This window comes from Musca autumnalis, unplaced genomic scaffold (genome assembly GCF_047663935.1).
Source record: "Musca autumnalis isolate F117 unplaced genomic scaffold, ASM4766393v1 scaffold_5, whole genome shotgun sequence".
NCBI lineage: Eukaryota > Metazoa > Arthropoda > Insecta > Diptera > Muscidae > Musca > Musca autumnalis.
In genome coordinates, this window is record NW_027412088.1 from 82,844,569 (window position 1) to 82,862,429 (window position 17,861).

General features: G+C 34.1%; 1 protein-coding gene across 1 annotated transcript in view; it reads left to right on the forward strand.

Moving 5' to 3' along the window:
• Reg-5 (Rhythmically expressed gene 5) overlaps positions 1-15,817 on the forward strand; it is a 44,156-nt gene extending 28,339 nt beyond the window's left edge. Inside the window, exons 2-3 of the mRNA XM_073957050.1 lie at positions 9,535-9,724; positions 14,589-15,817. Coding sequence (XP_073813151.1) covers positions 9,535-9,724; positions 14,589-15,226 — 828 coding nt within the window. The 3' untranslated portion in view covers positions 15,227-15,817. The remainder of the gene's footprint in view (positions 1-9,534; positions 9,725-14,588) is intronic.
• The last annotated feature ends 2,044 nt before the right edge of the window (positions 15,818-17,861 follow it).

A 17,861-nucleotide genomic window follows, 5' to 3' on the forward strand; every position in this document is an offset into this window, starting at 1 on the left:
CTTTATAATTGACTAGCTTTATGCTTGGTTTACATTTACGAAATCCACTCGATTTCAACTGTCAAATCCATAGGTTAAACGTCAAATGAAATCCAGATGAGATTTCACTTGACGTTTGAGCTATGGAATTGACAGTTGAAATCGAGTTGATTTCGTAAATGTAAACTTAGCATTAGTAATATTTTTGTAATTAGGCAGCAGAGCTGTATTTTTCGATTTTAAGTTAAATGATATATTTGGTCTGTTCCAGAACTGCAAGAATCTACTAATTTCTAGATATCATAAAGAAACAGGCATAAAACATTTTCGATAACTACTTTTATTTAGAGTAACTCTTTCGATAACTACATTTTTACAGAAAAAAGTGTCCGATAACTATATTCTGAACAATTTAATTTTCCATGAAGAAAAATTGTTGGTATCAACTGACTGAGAGAATTCACCCATTACTCCATTAAGAAAAGCCCTCGATAACAAAATGTATATAAAAAAGGGCTTCTGTGGGGAATATCATTTGACAACTATTGGGCCTGTTCCAGAACTCCAAGAATCTACAACTTTTTACTATTTTTTCGATAACATAAAGGAAAAATATTTATCGTAGTAAAAATGTGTAGATTCTTACAGTTTCTGGAACAGGCAACATCGACAATTTTTTCGAGTTGATTTCGTAAATGTAAACTTAGCATTAGTAATATTTTTGTAATTAGGCAGCAGAGCTGTATTTTTCGATTTTAAGTTAAATGATATATTTGGTCTGTTCCAGAACTGCAAGAATCTACTAATTACTAGATATCATAAAGAAACAGGCATAAAACATTCGCGATAACTACTTTTATTTAGAGTAACTCTTTCGATAACTACATTTTTACAGAAAAAAGTGTCCGATAACTATATTCTGAACAATTTAATTTTCCATGAAGAAAAATTGTTCGTATCAACTGACTGAGAGAATTCACCCATTACTCCATTAAGAAAAGCCCTCGATAACAAAATGTATATAAAAAAGGGCTTCTGTGGGGAATATCATTTGTCAACTATTGGGCCTGTTCCAGAACTCCAAGAATCTACAACTTTTTACTATTTTTTCGATAACATAAAGGAAAAATATTTATCGTAGTAAAAATGTGTAGATTCTTACAGCTTCTGGAACAGGAAAAATATTTCTTTAAATATATAAGAACTTTTCATTTGCGAAAAGTTGTCGATTATAACTTCCATGCAGCCAAATTGTCAATAACAATTTCCTACTGAAAAAAGTCGACGATAACAATTTTCTATGAAGAAAGTTTTTCGATTAAAGAAAATTGGAGAACAATTATGGATACATAATTTCTCTATTCCAGAATCTACAAATTTTTACTACGATAAAAGTTTTTCTTTTATGATATCGAAAAAAGTAAAAATCAGTAGATTTTTGCAGTTCTGGTACAGACCATATGTCAAAAAACTTTACTGCGATGACAATTTTTCCTTTCTGATATCGAAAAAAATAGTACAAATGTGTAGATTCATGTAGTTCTGGAACAGAGTAATTCCCCCATTACCTTTTTTTTAAAACAAAATGCTGTTTAAAAAATCCACAATTATATCCACGTTAACTCTTTGAAAACTATTTAATATCTCATAACCGTTACATTCCCCCCGTAATGGGTTAAACGTGAGATTTTAATGAAGTACTGTTTTGTTTTAGGTATACATTATGACTGATTTAAGGTGACATGGATTACGGTACCTCTTTGAATAGAAATGTAAATGACATGGCCCACAACATTTGGGTCCCAACCGAGTTATGCATTGCAATAATCCAATCCAATACGGCAAAAAAGTAGCGAACAGTCTGGCAAAAGTTAAAACAAATAAACATTTTTTTTCAATTTGAAATACGTGACAAAATTTATTAATTTGCTAACTTTTTTATTGGAAAAAAACATTTAGACAATTTGGCGCATTGTTTTGAAGAATCCAACCATATTGGAATTGTTATTATTTCCAATAGAGGTGGATTATAATAATAAAAAACCCGCGGCTGATAATATTGCACAATATTTAAGAAGCAACAAATTATTGACGTTATTCCAATAAATTGTAGTGTTTATTTTGTTTTTGGCCACTTCACAAAACAAAAAACAAATATTGAATGAATCTGCTATTCCCCAAAAAATAGCCACTCGAATTTAATTATTGATTGAGAATTATAAGCGCTTTGCAATTTCAAAAAAAAAAAGAACCTGGTGATGATGATCTCAGCCGATCACCACCTCAAAAGGCTTGCTAACATCGTTTTGTGTTTGTTATATAATTTGTTTGAAATTAAAGCAGAAGACGCGTTGACAGCTCTTCATGAAACGCGTGTTAAGATTCCTTTTTTTTTAATTTTAAGAATTGTTTTAAGTTGGCGTTTGCTTAGAGTTCTTTGTTCTATTCAGTAGGAAATGGATCGAAACTTTTATGGTTATTATTGAATGAATAAGAAAAACAAGTTAAAAAATTAGAGCCTACACGGGAATGTTATAGATCTATTTTTCATTGCTGTTGAACATTCGATAGAATAAAGTTGTCGATGATGACGTTTCTATAGAGGAAAGTTGTGAACAGAAACTTTTATATCGAGGCAAGTTTTGATAACAACTTTTCTACAGAGGAAAGTTGTCGTTAACAACTTTTCTATGGAGAAAAGTTGTCGATAGCAACTTCTCTATGGAGAAAAGTTATTGATAACAACTTTTCTATTGAGAAGAATTGTCGATTACAACTTTTTACAAAGAATAGGCGTCAATAACAACTTAGCTACAGAGAAAAGTTTTCGATAACTTTTCAATATAGAAAAGTTGTCGGTAACAACTTTTATATGGAGAGACGATAACAACTTGTTTATGGAGAAAAATAGTCGATAACAACTTTTCTATGGAGAAAAGTTCTCGATAACAACTTTCCTATGGGGAAAAGTTGTCGATAACAACTTTTCTATTGAGAAAAGTTGTCGATAACGTTTTTTCTATGGGGAAAATCTGTCGATAACAACTTTTCTTTGGGGAAAATTTGTCGATAACAAGTTCTCGTTTTATAGAGAAAAGTTGTCGATACCAAATTTTCTATTGAGAAAAGTCGTCGATACGGTTTTCTAAAAAAAATGTTGGCGATAACAACTTTACTATTGAGAAAATTGGTCTGTTCCAGTACTGCAAGAATCTACTAATTTTTACTATTTTTTCCGATAACATAAAGGAAAAAATGTTATCGCAGTAAAAAATAGTAGCTTCTTGCAGGTTCTGGAACAGAGCAAATGTCTTCATAAAAACTTTTCTATTGAGAAAAAAATTTGTCGATAATATTGAGGAAATTGTTCGATAACATTGAGAAAAGTTGTCGACAACAAGTTTTCTATAGAGAAAGGTTGTCGATAACAAAATGGTAGATGAAGCGGGGTACACACGATCAGTTTTGAGTGTCAGTTTTGCTCAAATAATCGGTTGCTTGCCAGTGTGGCCCTTTACTTTTGTCAGTCATCAGGCAACCACAAAATATTTGGTGTTTGCTGGACGGTTGGACAGTTATCGATAATTGCAAAAAATTTTCATTCAAAACTGACAATGTGTACTGTACTTATAGAGAAAAGTGGTAGATAACAACTTTCCTATAAAGAAAATTTTCGACAAACACTTTTCTCTTAAAAAGATTTGTAGATAAAGTTTCTATAAAGAAATGTTGTCGATAACAAATTTACTATTGAGAAAATTTGTCGATAACATTGAGAAAATTGTTCGATAACGTTGAGAAAAGTTGTCGACAACAAGTTTTCTATAGAGAAAAGTTGTCGATAACAAAATGGTAGATAACAACTTTTCTATAAAGAAAAGTTTTTGATTACAACTTTTCTATAGAGAACAGTTGTTGATAACAAAGCTTCTATAGGAAAAAGTTAACGATAACCATATTTCCATAGACAAAATTGTTGATAACAACTTTTCTATTAAGAACATTGGCCGATAACAACTTTTTTATCAAGAAAAATTGTCGATAACACTTTTTCTATTGAGAACATTTGTCGATAACAACTTTTTTATAGAGAAAAATTGTCGATAAAAATGTTTCTATAGAGAAATGTGGTAGATAACAACTTTCCTATAAAGAAAAGTTTTCGATTACAACTTTTCTATAGAGAACAGTAGTCGATAACAATGTTTCTATAGAAAATATCAGTCGACAACCACTTTTCACTTAAAAAGATTTGTCGATAACTATTTTTCTATTGAGAACATTTGTCGATAACAAATTTTCTATTGAGAAAAGTTGTCGATAACAGTTTTTATATTGAGAAAATTTGTCGATAACAACTTTTACATTGAGAAATTTTTTAGCGAACAACTTTTCCATTGAGAAAATTTGTCGCGTACAACTTTTCTATTGAGAAAATTTGTCGATAACAACTATTATATTGAGAAAATTTGTTCATAACAACTTTTCTATTGAAAAAATGTGTCTATAACACATTTTCTATTGAGACAAGTTATCGATAACACCTTTTCTAATGAGATAAGTTGTCAATAACACCTTATGTCTGTTCCAGAACCTGTAAGAAACTACTAATTTTTACTACGATAACATTTTTTCCTTTATGTTATCGAAAAAATAGTAAAAATTAGTAGATTCTTGCAGTTCTGCAACAGACACATTTTTATTCAGACAAATTGCGGGTAATAACCTTTCTGTTACTCTTCTTTCTATTGATAAATAACATTTCTAGTGAGAAACAACTTTTCTGTAGAAAACAGTTGTCGGTGATAACTTTTCTATGGAGAACAGTTGTCGATAACAACTTTTCTATAGAGAAAAGATGTTAATGACAACTTGTTGTCTATAAAAACTTTTCTACAGAGACAATTTGTTATCCAGATCATTAATTTTTGTTACACCTCCATGGGATGCACTCCTCACATTACGGCATGTGTCATGTTTTTTTCTTTTACTCTAAAATATCAAAAAACGAAAATCTTATGAAAATCATCATAAGCTGTTGTTACATTGAAATACTGTCATTTATCATTGTTTGTGATCATCATCTTCATTGTCATGTGTAAGGAGACGATTTATACCTGCCTATATTTTAAACACACCTTTTTTTTTGAAATTCCACAGTTGTACTAAACCTTGGCATATTAATAATATTCCGAATTATTTGTTTTTTCACTCCTTTAAGCCGAATAAACAAAATCTCTGAGAATGATTCATGTTTTTTTATTTATTTTAACACATTAATTTAATAGTTGTTAAGTGATAATATAAACATTCTTGTTTTGGTTGAATGGGGGACAAGTGTCTAGGGTGACATATCGCTTTCGCTGAACACATTCGCAAATGAAGTGCGCAAATAAAAAATAAACAAATTAAATGATGCACGACCAAGGAGAGATTTTTGTAAAATATTACAAAAACAAATGCAAAACGTATTTCCATATTCCAAAACACTTAAAAACCTTCCCTCATTAGGGGGAAATACAAGTCCATATTAACTGGTGACTTGTCAAAATATCATTTTACTAAAAACAAATGTTTATCTTGCGGTTTGTCGAAGAAAAAAAATAATTCTGTAGAAAGATTTCTTCATTTTCGGAAGATGTTATAGAATTTTCTTAAGAATTATTTGCGCCATTAACAGGTATCGCCAGATATGACAATAACGATGATTTAATTTAATTTGCATAATTATAATGGATTCATAACAGGCACGAGTTGTTTCCGTTGATCTTAATTGTGGTTATTTTAGATGACTTATATGAAATTTGACTAATAATTGCGTTTTGGTTAAAATATTTGGGATGTGTATTAAATTCGATCGTGAAAAAACAACTTTAGTACAAAGAAAAATGGTCCATAACAGTTTATCTATAGAGGATATTTTTCGATAATAGAATTTTTTAGAGAATAAGTGTCATTAACAACATTTTTACGGAGAAAAGTTGTCGTTAACACCAATTATATGGAGGAAAGTTGTCGATAACAACCTGTCATGGAAGAAAATGGGCGATAACTTATTTTCCTTGGAGAAAAGTTATCGGTAATAGAATTTTTGTAGGGAAAATGTGGCGATAGTAATTTTTCTAAGAAGAAAGAATGTCGACAACAGTTTGTCTAAAGAGGGATGTTTCCAAAACAGCTTTATTATGAAAAATGTGTCGATAACAACATTTCTATGGAAGAAAAGTTGTCAACAAAAATATTTTTTGTAGGGAAAATTTGTCGATAACAACTTTTCTAAGGAGAAAGATTGTGGATAACATTTCTTTATGAGAGATAGTTGTCGTAACAATTCTTTTATAGATAAAAGTTTTCGATAACAGCATACCTGTGTATGTGTTATGCAGAAAAGTAGTCGATAATTACATTTCTATTGGGAAAAGTTGTCGATAACAATGTTCTAAGGATGTTTAAAAAAACAGCAAAATTTTTATGGAAGAAAATTCGATAACTTATTTTCTTTGGAGAAAAGTATTCGATGATTACATTTCTATAGGGATACGTTGTCGGTAACAACATTTTAAAGGAGAAAGATGTCAATAAGAGTTTTTTTATGGGGGAAAATTGTCGTAACATCTCTTTTATAGAGAAAAAGTGTTTGATAACTACATTCCTATCTAGAAAATGTGTCGGTAACAACTTTGCTATAGATAAAAGTAGTCGTTAATTATATGTATATGAGGCAAAGTTGTCGATAAAGACATTGTCGATATCAACTTTCGTAAGGGAAACTATTGGTCTGTTCCAGTACTGCAAGAATCTACTAATTTTTACTATTTTTCCGATAACATAAATGAAAAATGTTATTGTAGTAAAAAATAGTAGCTTCTTGCAGGTTCTGGAACAGAGCAATAGTCTTTAGAAATAGTTTTCGATAACAGCTTTTATGCTTGGTTTACATTTATGAAATCCCCTCGATTTCAACTGTCAATTCCATTGGTTAAACGTCAAATGAAATCCAATGGATTTCAGATGTGATTTCATTTGACGTTTGAGCAATGGAATTGACAGATGAAATCCAGTGGATTTCGTAAATGTAAACCTAGCAGTATGGAGAAAAGTAGTAACAACTCATAAGTGGGGTACACACGATCAGCTTTGACTGTCAGTTTTGCTCAAATAATCGGTTGCTTGCCAGTGTGGCCGTTTATTTTTGTCAGTAATCAGGCAAGCACAAAATATTTTGTGGTTGCTGGACAGTTTGACATTTATCGATATCTCCGAAAAATCGACAGTCAAAACTGATCGTGTATACCCCGCTTTATATCGAGAACATTTATCGATAACAATATTTCTAAGGAGGAAAGTTGTCGATAACTAATTGTGTCTGGAGAAAAGTTTTCGATAGTTACAATTTTATGGGGAAAAGCTGTCGATAATATTTTTGTAGAATAAAGTTTTCGATAACAGCTTTTTAAAGAGAAAAGTAGTAACAACTTTTGCATAGAGGGAAGTTGTCGATAACAGCTATGCAATGGAGGAAAGTTTTCTTTGGAAAAAAAGTTTTCGATAGTTACATATCTATGGGGAAAAGTTGTCGAAAACAATTTTTCTAATGAGAAATATTGTCGATAGCACTTGACTTAAGCGGGGTACACTCGATCAATTTTGACTGTCGATTTTTCGGAAATGTCGATCAAACTGTCCAGCAACCACAAAATATTTTGTGGTTGCCTGATGACTGACAAAAATGAACGGCCACACTGGCAAGCAACCGATTATTGGAGCAAAACTGACAGTCAAAACTGATCGTGTGTACCCCACTTTACAGACGAATGTTTTCGATAACAACTTGTTTATGGAGAAAAGTAGTCGTAACAACTTATTTTTATAGAAAAAAGTTGTCGATAGCAACATTTCTATGCAGGACAGTTGATGGTAACTACTTTTCCTTGGAGAAAAGTTGTCCATAGTTTTATTTTTATGGAGAAATGTTGCCGATAACAAAGAAGAAATATTGTGTATAACAACTTTTCATGAGGAGAAAAGTTATCTAATAAATTTATTTATTCCCTGTAAGTGACAGTTTACATGGATTTTTGACTGTCCACTCATGTTTTGACTGTCAGTTTTGTTCAAATAATCGGTTGCTTGTCAGTGTGGCCGTTCACTTTTGTCAGTCATCAGGCAACGACAAAATATTTTCTGGTTGCTGGACTGATCGTGTGAACCTCGCTTAAATGGTCACACTGTCAGACATGCCACATTTGTGCAAAACTACTCGTGTGCACTCCGTTTAAGCAATTTTTCTACTACTAGATTAAATAGTACGTTTACATATAACGGGATTCAGTAAATCCAATTGATTTAAATTGTCAAATCAATTGCGTATGCATCATGGTGGAATAATAAGGTGTAACGCCAAAAATAGCTTATCTTCATATCAGTTGTCAAAATGCGTTATTGTGAATAAAATCACATACAAAATGTAAACAAGCAATTCACAGTAATGCATTAGTGAGTAAATTTGACGTTTGACATGATTTGATGTAACACCTTTTTATTCCACCATGGTATGCATCAAATAAATCCTGATAAAGGAGGTTCACCCGGCAAAAGATGTAATGTAAACATGTCGAAAACACATCCAACGTTTCAGTAAAGTTGGACGCCATTTCTAAAAAAACAAGAGAACAAGTGCTTTACAGATCAAATTTTTCTTTATTCTTTTATCAGAAATGATGCCCAAATTTACTCAAACGTTTGTGTTTTCGGCTCTATAGTGCATTTGCATATAAAGGGACTTAATAAACGATGTCAATTCCATTGCGTATACGTCAAAATATATCATTAACCCGCCAAAAAGCTCTAATGCAAACGGGTTATTAGATTATTTTGGGTTAGTGTATCTCAATAGGTCATTTGCATCAAAAGGGGCTCACAAAAATGCCTAATTTAAGTTGTAATGAATTACCTGTCAAATATAAGACGTAATTTCCCAAAACACTTGTTCTTCGCGTCACACGTGTTTCACAAATATTTTCTTGTTTGTCCTGGATGACCATAAAAAGTACGTGTAAAACCTAAATAAAGTGCCAAAACAATCAACCCATTGACAGCTAATAAATTATGACAAATGTTGTAGTAAAACAACAATCGTCGTAAAGGAGAAATGTACATGCTATAAATTTATAACTGCTGTAATCATACTATGATTCCTGATTTTTATTGGTGATTTCAAATAAAAAACACTTCTTTATTTTAAGACTTCCCTCTGTCTTTCATTGCATTACAAATTCACTCTCGATTTTGTTTCACTTTTTTTCTTCGTTTGCGCCAACTTATATAACATTTATTTGCTGTCACATTTTGCATACAAATCGCTTTTAATGAAAGTACATCTCCTGCAAAGTGAATCACAAGGAATATCCGTCCATTTTTTTTTAATTTTCAACACGGGTTTGGGGTCTTGCACGACAAACAAAAAGTATCAAAAATACTATATTTTTATTTCAAATTTCCTACATGTTTTAAATTTTTATATATTTATTTGATTTTTTTATTATTCTATTTTAGATGTCTTATTTATATTCTCACTTTGCCCAGTTGGTGAGTGTGCACTGCAAAACAACAGCAGCAACTGCAAATACTCCGGTCAATCAATGCAAACATGATTTATTAAATTATGGCTATGAAAAGTTGCAAACGTTCAGCGATCACCAATTGGAAACACTGGACCCGTATCAAAGGAATTCGGAAAATTTAAGTAAGTACTCAAAAGGAACTGAATATTTTACATAAATATGCGATTTTATTGGGAACATTTTGAAGGGGCGGGCTTTTTTTTAGACTAGGCTTACGTCATGTTTACATCAGAGATTTTTGTTGGGTTAACCTTCTTTATGAGGATTTATTTGACATGTACGCAATTAAGTTGACATTTGAAATCTAGTGGATGTACTAAAACGACGTTTGCACTAGAGCTTTTTACCGGGTTAACCTTCTTTATGAGGATTTATTTTACGTTTGCGCTATGGCATTGACATTTGAAACCCATTGGGTTTATTAAATCCGGTTAAGTGCAAACGGTGTATCCAGTTATATGTAAATGTACTATTATACTGTTTAACAGTGTACTATAGGCGGCGGTAAGTGTTGGATGTTTGAGAACCTGACCTATGTCTGAAAGGTCTCTCTAATCTTACTAGTCGTTTACACTAGACAATTTGTCTTAAAATACAACCCTGATTTACTAGCTCATACGTACATTTGCCGTCTGTCCATCATTCTTTCACAGACCATGGGGGTAACAAATTTTTGACATTTTAGCTGTGTTCCATTACTTACCTGAGGTTAACATTTTTACCATTTTTAACCCCAAAAGCTGGTAACACTGGGAGCAATTTTTAAGAGAGTGGGCGAAACTGTCTTTCTTCTCTACCACAGGCTACCAGACAAATTTCTACAGGTAAAAAATGGTTGAACTGATTTTTTGAAATTTTTTTGGCATTTATTTGACAATGAAGAAAAAATTTAACAAAAAAGAAGAAAAAGGCGAACGCCGACAAAACAAAATTTAAAAATGTGAAATAAAAGAAGAACATTTTATGTTTCTTTTTGACATTGCTATCTTCCAATGATCTTCCAATTTTTCGTTCCTTTACTTTTCTGGCAAAACCGTTCATGAGAGAGCAATTTTGGCAGTTTTCTCTTTTACCATTTTTACCATTAAAAAGTAAAGGAACAAAGCTTTTGGTAAAAATATGTGAACAACTCTATTTTGGCCCAAAATTCTTCAATATGTCAAAATGTTTGTTGACATTTTCATACAAATGATTCACAACAACAATTGACAGATTCAAACCAATCAGCTGGTCGTTTTACGCCACCTTATAATTTCATCATGCCTGAACTCAATTGTCCTGTCACGAAGTGTTAATAATGATGCCCTTAAGGTAGAAACACAATGACATTTGTTGCTTGCTTCACGCTTAATTTCAAGTAAATGAATAAAGGCCAGGTACCGCCTAAAGGCCTGCGTACATAAGCTGCTTTGCCTGTTTACCTGGTTACGTAGGAGATTTTGGATTTCTTTATTCCTTTACACAAATTCAGGCTTGGATAAGCATGAATTTCTCATTGTGTTCTCACCTGGCTTTTTGTCCCATCTAACTTTTTTCTTTTTTATGCGACGTTGGATTATTCGACTACAGCAAGGTCAACCAACTCTATTTTAAGTGAAAATCCTTCAAGCTGCCAAAATATTTGTTTACGTTTTCATACTCTTAATTCACAATAACAATGAATTTGGCAGTAGGAGCTAGATACAAGGGTGCGGACCTGTAGTTGAATCGATGCTGGGTGTCATGAGGGCTTTGATGGCAGAAGTGGCATTTGTTATGAGTAGCGGGAACAATGCGTTCTCTGTAGGAATTGAGAATGCTACTGTGACCTGACCTTAGTTGCTCCATTGTGGAACGTGTTTGGGTTGGAAAAAGTCGCTCACTATCCGAAATCGCTGGAGGATGTTTGTTTAGGATTTTGTTGCATCTGTAGTCATTTATGGCTTCGGAGAACCTCAGACCAGTATGTTCGCTATCGACAGTCGGTTGACGTCCGAGGGAATGACGTCTTGGGTTCCCTCAGGTTGTGGATCTTCCTGATAACACGCCAACACATTATTTTGCCTGATTAACAGCATCCTGGTCTTTTCATGAAGATGATCCCCATTTGTCACCTGATCGCAACCCGTAGCAATTCGGAAAGCTTTATTTTGTCACATTTGCAGGATTCTCCATTGCGTATCGTTCAGAAATGATGTCCAGACCGGAGCGGCATAATTAAAGACAGAGCGACCACCAATGGCCTTATTTGTCGCTATCAATCTCTCCTTATCTATGCTCCCTCCCATGGTGCCTAGTTCTAGATTTCATCTTCTGGCTACCCCAAGGATCTTTGGATTATCAACAATGGGAATAAGTTAGGTTATAGAATGCACAGCTTCCGTTCATTGTTGAGAGCCACTTCACTGGGAGACCAGCGGTTCAATGTGCTTATCCTGAAAAGATTTAATAAGGGAGGGGAAAAGGAAGGAAGAAGGACAGGAAAGAGCTAGGAGGAGGAATAGATATAACGGAGAGGTAGAGGAGAGAAAGGGCAGCCACCGTGGTGCATCCTTGAACTCGGTAGGTCTACGGTTCGATTCCCAGACCAGGCAACATAACATTTTCAACGGTGGCAAAATACGCCTCAGTAATGTTGGCGACATATCCTGAGTATTTCAGCCACTTAAAACTTCTCTACAAGTGGTGTCTTAGGACACCCTGTTCGGACTCGGCTAATATGAATCTTAGTGCACTCATTGATATGAGAGAAGTCTTCCTTTGTTCCTTCTGGGATGTTGGTGGAACAATTATTATAGAGAAGAGAAACTTGCTGAGTCTAGGATGACCCACCCCATAGCCACTTAAGGCTCCTATTATAAGATAATAGGGCTGCGATATCTATGGAGGAAAATAAAGAGAGAGATACCATCTCATACGCACCAAACGAACTGTGTCTTTTGACTGCCGGTCTAGTACACCGGCAGAAAAAGTGTTCGATTGTTTCAGTCTCTTCCACGTCCTCACATAGAAATACTCAATGTTGTTGTCCTCCCACTTGTCATAGATCAAATGCTATAATGATATGTAATGACCAGTACAACGGTTGTGATCTCTGATTTACGTAGTGAGAGAAGGGATGCTGTTCTAACGCCATAACTCACAACCTAGTAGGCAGGATTTTTCTGCGATGAGCTTACCTTAGATTTTTACAAAGCCTAAACAGTCTTAGATTTAGTCTGGCACGTATATGGTCTGTCATTTCCACTTCAGCCTGAAAAACACTTGTCGTTAAGTTCGTACGTGCTTCTGATGTTCAGTTCTTCACAATACACACCATCCCCCGTGCCTTCTTCCATCTTCGACCCATCACTGAAGATGGGCAAGCTATCGGGAAGGTCCGCCCTCGGAGATTATTACCTCAGCTGTGTCAAATTCCTTAGCCCAATCTGGCTACCTATTCTCTATAGAACGCTTACAAAAAATCCGTTTTAGTACGGTGATCAAGACAGGCGGGGCGTTCTCAAGTATCCCCGGAATGATATAATCCGGTCCAGTAGATTTAAAGGGTTGAAAAGTGTTGATCGCCCCAGAAATACGTGACTTATTAACCTATCAACAAATAAACTCTCGTTAGGAGTGTAGGTTCTATTCATATCTACACTAGGATAAAATTTAGCATCATTGCACCCCGGGAATGTGGTTCTTTGCCAGTAAGTCTAGAGTCTCTAGAGCGGAGTTCGTCCACGTGGCATTACTTCATTTGATGCTTCCAATTGGTTTTGCATACTTTGAGATCGCCTTGCGAAATCGTGCCGCAGAATTAACATCCTTTATTGCCTCACTAAAGTTATCCAAAAATTCCTCTAAGCTTTCCAGACCTCACTCTCTTATACTTATTGAAACTATCCTTGTATGAGTTCCAATCTCCAATAATTGTAGGGTACGCCTGTCATTGACAAAAATATCAAGCTGTGTGTTGCTAATCTCGTCCAGAAAGTGAACAAGGACACTGAGAACTTTGCGGGAGATAACTTTAGACTGTGTTCCCTGAATAAATGTGCATCATCTGCACGACACCGCCGAAATATCAACTGATGGATGTGGGAGATTGGCAAGATAGATGTTAAATAAAATGGGGGATAGTACTCTCCGTTGCGGTACTCCCATTATAATCATTCGGAACTTGGATTTCGGCCTCGGAATTCAACGAAGGCTTATCTGTCGTTTAGGTAGCTAGCAGTTCAACGTTTCACGAGAAGAGTGGAATTCATGATGTCGGAAACTAGCATGAAATGGACCGTTTGGATGGTCATCGCTGATTTGAGCCATTCGAAATCTTTATATTGGATGCCTTGACAGATCAATGGTCCGTTTGGGTGGTCGTCGCTGATTTAGGTCATTCGTAATCTTTGTAGGTTGTGCAATTGGCTTTCTTGAAATCATGTTGATGTGAAGCAAAGCGGAAATGCTGTATCAGTTCTACAACCTTTGATACAGGCGAAGGAAAGGAGATTGGGTGATCCATTAATAGCGGATTTGTCTGAATTACTAATTGGGAAACTGATTGTTCCAAAACCTTTGTCAAGCAGCATCAAACCTACTGCTCCGATCCGTCTGGACAAGGGCTTTGGGTGATTTGGACTTGGAGATAATACTCTCAACTTTACTGAATGTAAAGTAGCGAATCACGCTTAGGTGACTCGCATCACCGACAGAACTGTGTTGCACAATTTTTGACATCCGAATGGAGAATGTCATTGAAGCCTATTACAGGGAGATTTGTATTCTTATTGGAATCAAATAGACATTTTATTGTGGACCAAAGTTGCTTAGAATGAATTGTTAAGCGGTCGATATGTTGTAGCCACTTGAAACGCCTTTGTTCGAGAACAAGGTTCACGATTTCCGCGTTCAATGGCACAACTCGTTCGTTAGCGGGTTGAGTCTTCTAGAAACATTCCCAAATTTCCTAGAAAAAATATACATATACAATGCTTTATTATCCTTTTCTTCTCTATTTTTCAGTTTGGACTTCCATTATGCGCGATCATCCCAGTTCTCAGCTGATAACCACACGCAAACCAGCATTGCCCACACCACCAGCAACAAGTATCATTATTTTGACACACCAACAACCAAGTACCCCTAAGACCAATGCCGTTGATCCCACAGCAACAACAACCAGCGAGACGCAATATCCACACAATCCCATGTTCGATAGCAGTGAACAGAAACATCAATATGCCATGGATATGGATATTGCCTATGGTTATCCCAGTATGGCTCACAACCCACAAGTTGATGTTTTTGATATTGGTAGTGTTCAGAAAACCTATTTAACTGGACCCTCAGTGGTGCGAGTAAAGCCTGACGGCAGCCCAGTCGAAGAAGATCAAAACAAACCAGTGGCAAAAGATGATGATTTGGAACATTTTGTAAATACCGGTTTATTTGGACGTGACAATGTAATGAAACCATCAAATACCGCCACCACCAGCAACATTCCCACAGCTACTACATCATCCAATGGCGGTGGCAAGCATCGAAAAATCGCCACCATCAATGCTTTAAAGCAGCAATATTTGACAAATTTGGCATTGCAGCAACAACAACTACTACCACCCTATGAAAATTCACGTAGTCCACGTCACGTCGTATATTGAGAAAGATAGAGGATTTTTCTTTTGAAAAATGTGCAGGAATCTGTCAGTGTGGAAATGCCACCCGATTTCATTAGCTTTAGCTTTATAATTTATAAAATAAACTATAAATAATTTAAGTGCATTTTTTTCTCAGTGTGTCTGATTGTTAATAAGAGAAGAGTGTGAATGTTGTACATTCCAGTTAAGCGATCTATTTTCGTTCTTTATAAGTGTAAATGTGTAGCGAAGAATGTATGTAAATTGAAATTTGTTTTATTCTTTCGCATTATATTTTAATTTGTTTTCCTTAATTTTAAGTACATTTCTTATACACATATACAACTCATGGAGCATATTTACTACATACATACATATATTTTGATAATATAATTTAATTATTGTATTTTATAAAATGTGTCATTTTTTACTCTATTTACCCCTCTCTATTTATCATTTTTCAGTTCTTTTCAAATTTCTCTATAAAAATATTATCTTTATAAATTATTTATTGAGTGCTTTAGTTGAATAAGTCATATATACATACATATAAACATATGTCTTTTGTAATAACATTATTATTATAACTAAAAAAATAAAATTAAAATAAACATATTTCAAATTTTTAATAATAGAATGGCAACATAAGCTTGGCAATCGTGAATAAAACTTCCGTGCGGAATTTGCTTCCTTTCCCCAATTTCTTATTTCCATATTTATGTCCAAAAAGAAAATATTTTTTTATTCGATATTCAATTATTAAGTAATTCTGGTAGTTTTCAACCTTTTTAAATATTGATTTTTAAAGAATTTCGCTTTTTAAGATTATTTTCCGTGAGAAATATTCCGAGGGAAATATTCCTGATTGCCCTGAAGAGAGTGATGATGTTAATACGGGGTTTACATTCGGCGCCGTTTCTGATTTCGAAGGCGTTTCGTGATTTCGCGCGGAATCAAGCAAAATGTATCATGATTTCGAAAATGGAATCATCTCATTTCGTGATTTCAGCGAAATCAACATCGAAATCACAGTTCTCATGATATACAACCCTGCTTTTGCCTAACAAAGTACCAAAAGTTCTAACCACAGTCTATACAGTCGGACACTCAGCCCAAACTAGTTAGCCCTGACTATTCAGTTTCCTGTCAAATACATTATTGTGACCACAGTTTATACAGTTGGCCATTCAGCCCAAACTAGTTAGCCCTGACTATTTAGTTTGCTGTCAAATACATAAAATACAAAGGAAATCAAATCACAATAATGAACAATCTATTATGTTTGTTGTCAAATGTTGTTAACAGAACTCTGAATGGCCAACTGTATAAACTGTGATTGTGACATAAAATACAAGGGAAATCAAATCACAATAATGAACAATCTATTATGATTGTTAACAACATTTGACAACAAACGTAATAGATTTTACATTATTGTGATTTTAGTTTCTTTGTATTTTAAATCACAATAATGTTTTTGATATCAAACATATGGTATGTTCCTTTACTTTTGAAAATGGTAAAACCGGCAAAAGTAGTAAAAGTTGTAAACTGCACCCATATGAATTGTATGGTCTCTGAAGTAAAGGAACGCTTTTCAAGTAAAAAGTAGTAAAACTTGAAGATTCTTGCACGTAAAGGAACAGGGCTATAATAACCAGCTGGGCTTAATTATTACAATAAACAAGGTAGATGGGCAATTGCTGCAACAGCAAATATTATGCAAAGTTTACACTTACGCCCTAAAATCCACTGAAATCCTGAAATACACCCCGGTGTTTACACTTTTTTTTTTTTGTTGATTTCAAGCATATCACAATAATCAAGGTAGGTGCATATGCGCAGCTGTTCGAACAGGAATTTTCAAAACAAGCTGTTGTAAATTTAATTAGTCATGAAAAAGTCTTATACTATGTTTACATTTACGAAATCCACTTGATTTCAACTGTCAATTCCATTGCTCAAACGTCAAATGAAATCCAATCGATTTCAGATGAGTGATACACAATGGAATTTACAGATAAAATCGAGTGGATTTCGTAAATGTAAACATAGTATTATACACAATTAATACGATATATAGATAATTTTACGCATGGTGGAATAAGAAGGTGTTACATCAAATCATGTCAAACGTCAAATTTGCTTGCAATAATGCATTACTGTGAATTGCTTGTTTACATTTTGTATGTGATTTTATTCACAATAACGCATTTTGACAACTCGTATGAAGATGCACTCTATTTCAAATGTCAATTCCATGGTATATACGTCAAATAAATTGTAGTTCTAAATCCACAGGATTTTATTTGACGGATATTGTATGGGATTGACAGTTTAAATCATAGTATAAGTTCATAGTCTAACAGGCGTTTTATACACTAACAAATGTACAAAAAATATTTTAGCTTCGTTGCCGTACTTTTTAATGGTAAAACTCGTAAAAGAGAGAAATGCAAAAAATTTGTTCTTACACACAAGTTTTCTGAAATAGTTCGGGAACGGAAAAATGGAAAATACGTCAAAAAAACTGGAACAAATGTCAAAGGCGGCGTATCAGCCAATCAGACGCCGGCAACCATGTTACTATTTTTTACTCGCCCAAATTTGTCGTGTAAAAAGTTTTTAAAGAGAGCGCCATTTTTGTTTAAAGAGAAGT